Raw genomic sequence first — 8,870 nt, forward strand, 5'->3', positions numbered from 1 at the left:
GACAGCGCCCCGGGCTCCGGGTCAGGCTGGGGCTGGGGAAGCGCGGGGTGGAGCCTTCGGGACCCCGGGGGTGTCGTTTGGGCCCCTCCTCCCGCCCCGGTGGCGGCCCCCTCCCTCCAGCCATAGGGTGGGCCAGATGGACTTCAGCACCGGAAGGAGGGACAGCGCCCAGCCTGCCGGCCCCCAGAGCCGCTTAGCGCCAAAAGGTCAAGGCCAGCTGGGCCCAGCTGAGGGTGAGGAGGGGCGGCCCCAGCTCCGAGCTTGCTGACCCGCGTCCGCTTTCTGCCACGCAGCCCTCGGGATGGAGATGAGAAGACGGCCGTGACGCGAGGCCCCCTGCAGCCCCAGTAGCTCCCAGCGCTCCCTGCCCCCCTCCCCGCGGCGGCCAGCCTTGCCGTCGAGTGACAGCGGCCTGGGGGGGCAGGGGGGGCGGGGGCGGCCGGACCAGCGATGCCGGCGGGCATGACGAAGCATGGCTCCCGCTCCAGCAGCTCGCTGCCGCCGGAGCCCATGGAGATTGTGCGCAGCAAGGCGTGCTCACGGCGCGTCCGCCTCAACGTCGGGGGGCTGGCGCACGAGGTGCTCTGGCGCACCCTGGACCGCCTGCCACGCACGCGTCTGGGCAAGCTCCGCGACTGCAACACGCACGACTCGCTGCTCGAGGTGTGCGACGACTACAGCTTGGACGACAACGAGTACTTCTTCGACCGCCACCCGGGCGCCTTCACCTCCATCCTCAACTTCTACCGCACGGGGCGACTGCACATGATGGAGGAGATGTGCGCGCTCAGCTTCAGCCAGGAGCTGGACTACTGGGGCATCGACGAGATCTACCTGGAATCCTGCTGCCAGGCCCGTTACCACCAGAAGAAGGAGCAGATGAATGAGGAGCTCAAGCGCGAGGCCGAGACCCTGCGCGAGCGCGAGGGTGAGGAGTTCGACAACACGTGCTGCGCGGAGAAGAGGAAGAAGCTCTGGGACCTCCTGGAGAAGCCTAACTCCTCCGTGGCGGCCAAGGTGAGTCTGGCATCCGAGGGCAGGGGGACTGGCCGAATCCCCAGGCTGAGGACCAGGATTGGGGAGGGGAAGCCGTGGCAGTGCCCCAGGGGTGAAGACCCACCCGCTCCCTCGTACTGTTCCTCTGTGGCATCCATCATGGCCATTCTGTTATTGATGAATAATTTATCCCCTGGTTGCATAGGGGGGAAAGGATTTATGGAGATTTCTAAACACCACGGCAAGAGAACAGGCTTGGGAAAGGAAATCAGAAAGAGCCACTTGGGCCAACGAGCTGTGCCGAGATGCTGCTGAGTTGAGTTGGGTCGACTGGACCATAAGGCACCCAGGGCAGACCTATCCTAGAGATGGTGCTCCTGCAATTGTTGGACACATGCCCATCTTGACAACCCCACTTGGCCCCTTGGAGGAGGTCAGCAATGTACAGACAAGCTTGGAGGAGGGACGCTTTGATATGGGCAGGCGGTTTCAACATAAGCAACAGGAGGCAGAGGGACAGAGAGCCGTGGAAGGGACGGGATGCCTGCGGTTGGCTGGTCGGTGAGGGGCCATCCCGGTTGGTGTTTGCTTCTTTGGGGACTTTATGCTGAGCATGGTTTCAGGCAGCTTGCAAAGATACTCCGGCTGTTGGGAGAGGATGTACATTTTGAAACAGGAGAGAAACATGAGTCAGTGTGAGAAACCAAGGAGACAGAGACAGGAAAGAGTGTGACCACACAGGGTGGATGAGGCCCGAGGGGGAGTCTAGTTTCCTGCCAGGTAAAGTTGGAGGCTGTCAGGGGCTAAGAAAGGCTTGCCATCTGAGCTGGGTCAGAGGGCCATTTGTGGATGACCCCTTCTCTGTGTTAGGCTGGCCTTCAGGGGTGCCATGGAGAAACGGAGGCCACTGAACTGGGTGGCCAGAGCATATGACAATACAGTGTGTCCAGGGCCAGAAAAGAGACCTTGGCCCAGAGAGGGAGCAGTGCTGAGGTTGGAATTCAGCACCTACATGGGGGGCAGGCATTGTTGTTGCTAGAGGCCAACGAAGTGATGTCCACCCAAAGCAACAACCCCCTTCAGACAGAGCAGAGCTGATGTGCCCAGGAGCAGACTCCCCGTCCTTTTCCCCACAGTCACCGTGTGGCTTCAAACCACTGACCTTTAGGTTAGCAGCAGAGCGCTTAACTGTTTGTACCATCAGCACTTCTTAGGCAACTCATGGCCCAGTGTGAAGGGGAGAAAAACAGCTACATAGTCAGCCATTATTTATTAGCTGAGGTCTGGCTGGGTCCAACCTGGCTTCTCCCTGGGGGCAGAGGGGTGTGGAGGGATGCCCCACCTGCAGGTTCAGGTGTGGGGGGAGCAGCCCCAGGTAGGTTCTTCACCAGCTCTGGCCGTGGATGCAGGAGAACACCCAGGCCTCCTTTCCTCCTCTGCTTCCTCTGCCCATGAGGTTGCCCCAGGTTTTGTGTAAAAAACAAACAAACAAAAAACCAACCAACAAAAAAAAGCCCTTTCCTCTTAAGACAGACTCACTTGCCCTTCACCGGCTTAGGATCAACAGATTTATTTTGCTATTTTCAGGCCTGACATAGGTTCCTTCCCTCCTCCCCCACCCCCTAGCTAGTCCCCAACATGACTCTCCCCTCCCTGCCCTGTCCCTGAGACAGGAAAGCGGGCTCGCCCTCCCAGCAGCAGGCAGCGAGAAGCAAGAAGCAGTCCAAGGCTTGTGTTTGGGTCAGCGGTGTCTGGCAGGGGACTGTGGGAGAGGCGCTGTTTGTGACTAAATCTCCTCTCCTTGGGCTAATCCGAGAGTGAGAGCGCGGACGGGCTAGTGACCTCCCTGTGATCCTGGCCGGGCGCTGCCGGCCCAGATTCCTGGCAGATGGACAGTCTCCGGTTTTCTGCAGCCAGATGGAGCTGACACTAGGAGGCAGGCAGGCTAGGTGGCCCTCAGTGTAGACATCCTGACCCACCCCTTCTCTCACCTGCTGAGTAACCCTATTAGCCCTTACACCAAGCCTCTCTTCCTATCCCTCCTTTCACAGACTGGGAGGCTCAGAGAGGTTAAGTTTCTGGCCTGAGGTCACACAGCAGGCAAAGAACAGCTGCCAGTTCATGCCATCATGATTCTGTGCCAACAGCCCCTCCGGGGTCTCTGCTCCCACCGCTGCCCCATGCCGCCCATACAGCAGCCAGAGTGAGCATTCCCAAACGGAAACGGAATCACATTATTCATCCCTCAGGATTTCCCATCTTGCCCAGAATCAAACCCCCACTCTTCTGCCTGGCATGCCAGGCCTCCAGCGTCCGGTCCCTCGGCCTCTCGGAGCTCATCTCTCTTCTTCTCTTCTGCTTCTCGGCCCTCTGGCTCCTCGCCGGTCCCCAATTGGGTCGCCTTCATCCCTCCTTTGCATGGGCTATGCCTACAGCCTGAGACCTTCTTTCCCATCATGACCCATGGCCAGCCCCTTGCCCTCCTGCAGATAGCTGCTCACACACCCCTTCCTCAGCCTACCTTCCCAAGCCCTGCCTCAGCCTTCCCCCTGCGACTCTCCGTCGGATTGTGCTCTCTTCCTGCATTTGTCTTGTCTTTGTCCATTTCTTTCCCCGGGAGCATGTGAGCACCATGATTTGCCCCCACTGCTCTGTTCCCAGCACCCACCGGCTGCCTGCACAGAGGAACCGCAGATCACGTGAACACACCCCCTTCTAGAGACATGTCACTCCTCCCTCGCTGCCCACCTGTGAGCCACTTCCCTGTTCCTCTGGCCCCTTTCAATCACTTGCAGTCCACCCACCTTGTCCCTAATCACCCCCACCCCCCTGAAAGTTAGCAGTGTTTTTGTCAGGACAGGGAGGCCTTTGGAAATTCCTTTGAAGCCACTGAGAACTCCGCTGGGTTGTGAGGTTCAGAAACAGCTGTTTGTCATGTTTATGAGCAAGGCCAGCCCTAGGTTCCAGGCTGAGCACCGCTGCCTTCCGATGCTGGACATAGGTGGGAGTCCTCACCTCTCCAGGCCCTGGGCTCCCACCTGTCAAATGGACCTCAAATGGATCCCGCAGGCCCTCCGGGGGACCAAACTCAGCTCTGGCTGGGCACCAGGGCTGGTGCCATTGTCGTCAATGACGGGCAGCAACGTCCTCTGTGTACCAGAAACACCCTCTCCTGACGGCAGCGCTGGTCGGGCGGGGGGCCGAGCCAATGCGGTTAATAATTGATGGGCTGTGCTGGCAACGTGGACACAAACCAAAGCACAGGCCCTGGGCTTGGCTGGCCATCAGGGGAGCAAAAAATCAAACTCCATTAGGCGAAAGGCCGTGTGATTGATTCTTGTTTGGAAGCTGGGGTCAGCCCCAGCAGGGTGACGGTGCGGTGGTGCTGGGGCCGCCACTGGGTTTCCGCCTTCTCAGAAACACCTACAGACTTGTCTCAGTGGGGGGTGGGGGTGGGGTGCTGGTTTGTCAGGCCAGGAGCATCTGTCTGCATTCCTGGGAGAGACTCTGGACCAACACTCTGAGGTGACTTGCTCACAGCCAGGGTAGCTGCTATTTATTGTGCCAGGCGCTGATTCGAGGTACTTCACTCAAATCTACCGACCAGATCCGTGGCGTGGGCGGCCAGTTATGGATGCTTTGGGCTGCAGGCAACAAGAGAAAATGCAACGCAGCTTCCGTAAGGAGCAAGCTGCTTCATTTCCCTAACACGGTTTGGAGTTGCGCGGATGGTTCTCGGAGGCGAACTTTCGGCTTCGCCTACCCCCACAGGTTGCTTGGTGCTCAGACTTGATACCTCACTTTATAAGGTGGCTGCCCAGTTGCAGGCATCAAGGGCACAAACGGTGAAGCCCCACCAAGGAACAGGAGCAACTGCTCCTCTGGGCACCACTCCATACCCCCACGCCCCCGAAAAACCCTTTCCAAAGGAGGCCCCAGCAGACTTCTTTAAATCCGATTGGCCAGGATCTGGTCACTTGCTCATGTTCCTGTTCATGCAAAGGAGCTTGGGAAAACAAGTATCTGGCACTTTCAGTGGAGGGAGGGAGGAGATTTTGTGAGTGGTGCTAACATCCTCTACAGAAGAGAAAACAGAAGGTCTCGCCCGAGGTTCCACGGCCAAGTGCTCAGTTGAATAGTCAGTCATCAAAGGGATGAAAATGGAAGAGCCAGGGTTTGAACCCAGGTACATCTGGGTTTGTGTCTTGATCCCAGGATCCCAGACAAGTCATTGGAACTCTCCGCTTCAGTGAGCTCCTCTGCAGGGTCATGAGCAATCATGGGGCCCACTGCCTTGGGCTGTTCAGATAGTTCCGTGAGATTTTAGAGGCAAGTGGAATGTTTGAGTGGAAAACCCTTTATACATGTGAATTGCTCCTTTTATCCTCGATAGAAGTGAACATGGCCTTTATCTAGCTGTGGTGCCCACAATATTTTGCCCATCGGAGGTGTGATAACTATCCTGTGCCCTGGAGTCCACCAGCTGTGGGTTTATTGCCTGGCTCCATCACTGACCCCGGGGAAAGCGCCTGACTTTGTCAAGTCTCAGTTTCATCCCCTGGCAAACGGGGATTAGAGTAGAGCCAGCTGGGTAAGGCTATTAGGAGACGGTCCACATCCAGAGCTCACCCGGAGCCTGGCAACATGCTTATGAGGGCTATCATTGACTCTGTTCTGGCTAACTGCAAGGTCAGTAGTTCGAACCCATCAGGTGCTCCAAGGGAGAGAGATGAGGCTTTCGATTCCTGTAAAAAATCACAGTCTCAGAACCCCCCAGAGCAGTTCGACTCTGCCCCATAGAGTTGCTTCGAGGTGGGATCACTTGATGGCAGCGAGTTGGGAGGTTTTTTAAGCAATTCTATCCACGCGCCAGGCTGGCAGCAGCTCCTGTTACGGTGTTGTGCACTGGTGGGTCCCTGCTGCCCCTTTCCAATTGTATGCCTCTAGTGGCACGACGCGTCTACTTCCTTGTTCTGAGTCACAGGGACTCGGGTATAGTCACCATGGAAACGGAGAGGCATCAACTCCGAACCTATGGATCCCTTTGGAGGTAGGAGTTGTCTGGTGGAGGTTCTGGCTGACAGAGCTGGGACCTGCTCTTATTTCTGGAAGACAATAGACCAGAGATTTAGGATCCTGGCTGTGGGTGGCACAGACCTGGGTTCATGTCCCAGCCCAGCCTTTTCCTCGCTCTAGACTTGGGGCCAATCACTTGCTCTCTCATGGCCTCCCTGTCCTAAGCGGTCACTGAGGCTGACGAGGGGGTTGTTGGAGGACCAAACACCCTGGCTGGTGCATGTAAAGGAAGGGTGGGTGGACCCAGAGGGCCCTGAGGGTCGTTCCATGTCCTGAATGTTGGTGAAGGGTCAGGGGCCATCCCCAGACCTTTCTAGACCCCACTGTCAATCCCACCCAGTCTCAGGGAGCTTTCTGCGTCTCCAGGAAGCTTGGTTCTATGGTATCCTGGCAGTGGGTCTCGGGGCTTTTGAGAGGATGTGAGGAAGCAGAGGGAGGGAAAGTGCTGGCCAGATGAGTCGCGTGGCCTGAGCTTCATGAACTGGACGAGGTCAGGCATGCCTTGGGCACCCATGTCATACCCATCATGGTGTGTGCATTCTCTACTTGGTGGTGCTGTGGGCAGGAGCCCTGGATTGGGTGCTGGATCACTCAAGGTCATGGTTTGCTTCCTCTACTGACTAAGCACGTGATTTATTAGCAAACAACGGCACCTCCCTGCGCCTTGGTCTCTTCAGGTAGGAGGATGGTAAGAGCAATGCCCGCCTCTCTGAATTGCTACGAGAGTCAAATGAGCTAACGCCAGCAATAAAGCTCAAAGGAATCCCACTGCTGGCCAGTCGATTCCGACATCGTGAGCCTGTAGAACTGCTGCATAAGGTTTCCAAAGCCGTGACTGGTGACAGAAGAAAATGCATTTGAACCACTGACCTTCAGTGAGCAACTCAGTGCTCACCCCCGTGCCCCCACCAGGACGGAATGCATTCATTCACTGGCGAGTTAGAGTAGCAACTTAGAATCTAGCCCACGGCACACAGACCCCTCGATCACTATGCACTGGTCATCTGATGTAATCTTTGTGACAAGGCTATAAGATAAAGAAGCCCCTACCCCCTTTTAAAGTTTTATCCTTATAAGGTGGTATCAAGCAAACAAAAAAATCCTCCTTGCTTTCAACTGCCCTGTGGGGTTCTGAGTCTGTAACCGTTTACAGGAGTAGCAAGCCTGGTCTTTCTCCTGTGGAACTGCTAGTGGTTTCAAACTGCTCCCCATGCAGATTGCAGCCTAATGAGTAACCACTACACCGCCGAGACTCCTATCTTAAGGGGATACATGCTCATTTGCAAGGTGAAGCTAAGCACCCTGTTCACACTCAAGAAGCAATTGAAGCCAAATAGAGGCCCGATTCTGAGACAGCCCATGTGATCCAGGCCCCATCCGCCCCCCCTTCAGAGCCTTTTAGCTCTTACCATCTCAGCCCCACCAGGCCAAGGAGCTGTCATGGTTACATGTTGGATTACATGCAAGGTCAAAACTGCCAGCTGCTCCGAGGAAGAAAGACAAAGCTTTCTACTCCCTTGAAGAATGACCATCTAGGAACCCCCGGGGGCACAGTTCTACCCTGCCTTCCTATAGGGTCACTGTGAGTCAATCAACTCAATGGCAGTGAGTTTCTGGGTTCGTTTTTTAAATGGACACCCTCATTGTGATGGTAGAGGGTCAGGAAAAAAGACGACCGCCCCCCCTGCCCCGCCCCAAGCTGCACACTGGCACAGGGGCTCACATATAGCACCCATGAGGAAGGGGCAGAACTTCCTTCCGTTCTCCATTAGAGTTGGGAGTCTGAACCATCTGCGGGGGGACCCCCTACAGCAACAATCTGACTTCCAGCTGCTGCACCTGCATGTCTTGGTGGAGAGGTGTTCTCTGGCCACTGGCACCAGTAATGGCAGGGAGCTACTGCCCTGCTGGGGGCACCCCTCGACTGCTGATTGATGGGAGAAGGTGGACAGATTCTCCAGCTCCCCCCACCCCACCCCTAGCTTGGGACAAAAGGTCCGAGATGCCTGGGCCAGGCTGCCTTCCAGAGGGCCCCAATGGGCTTAAGCCCCCGGTTGCCTTCAGCAGCCACTTGCTGGATGATACAACCTGTTTGGCTCCTTTCCCTTCCCCGTCTCACATTCTCCCTCCTCTGCATTTTCTGGGAATACTTCCCACAGAGGCCACTTGTGCTCGGATTCTTGTCTGATGATTTTGTTTCTGGGGGAACCAACCCGAGACATGTAGGGAACTTCATTTGCCCAGTGTCCTGGTAGCCTCTTTGGGACTGAGGAGCTCTCTGCGTGTCTGCCACAGAGAAGAAGAAGAAATCTCACGGCTAGCTGAATCTGTCAGCACCGTGTTCCTCTCCTGGTTAACATCATGACCACAGGGACGTTGGGAAGCCGGGTCACTGGGAGTTGATCCTGGAATCAGAGACAATAGCAGGCCTGCAGCACTTTGCACAGTGCTGGGAACAGAGGGTACCCCTCTAGACTAACTCCTAGGAGAATTGTTTCTCAAATGACCAGGCACGCTCCTGTCTCAGGGCCTTTGCACTTGCTGCTGTTTCTGCCTGCGACATTCACACGCTTCCTGCAGGCAGCCCCAAGATTCATGCCCTCACTCTTCAGGTTTTAGCTCAAATGTCACCTTTTCTGGGAGGCCTTTCCGGATCACCCTACATAAAACAGCACCTTCCAGAACTCACTATCCCCCTCCTGCTTGATTTGTCCCCACAGCGCTTCCTGCCACCCAGCGTGCTACTGAATTATGTCATTAGGGTCTTTCTCCCTGACTTGAGTGTAAGCGTCAAAGGG

The 8,870-nt window shown here is 56.3% G+C and overlaps 1 protein-coding gene across 1 annotated transcript in view; it reads left to right on the forward strand.

Moving 5' to 3' along the window:
- The first annotated feature begins 318 nt into the window (after positions 1-318).
- The window catches only part of KCNB1 (potassium voltage-gated channel subfamily B member 1), a 123,484-nt gene continuing 114,932 nt past the window's right edge, over positions 319-8,870 (forward strand). Inside the window, exon 1 of the mRNA XM_004698051.2 lies at positions 319-1,017. Coding sequence (XP_004698108.1) covers positions 451-1,017 — 567 coding nt within the window. The 5' untranslated portion in view covers positions 319-450. The remainder of the gene's footprint in view (positions 1,018-8,870) is intronic.

Source organism: Echinops telfairi, unplaced genomic scaffold (genome assembly GCF_000313985.2).
Source record: "Echinops telfairi isolate 266 unplaced genomic scaffold, ASM31398v2 ScPeMD7_5592;HRSCAF=6446, whole genome shotgun sequence".
Lineage (NCBI taxonomy): Eukaryota > Metazoa > Chordata > Mammalia > Afrosoricida > Tenrecidae > Echinops > Echinops telfairi.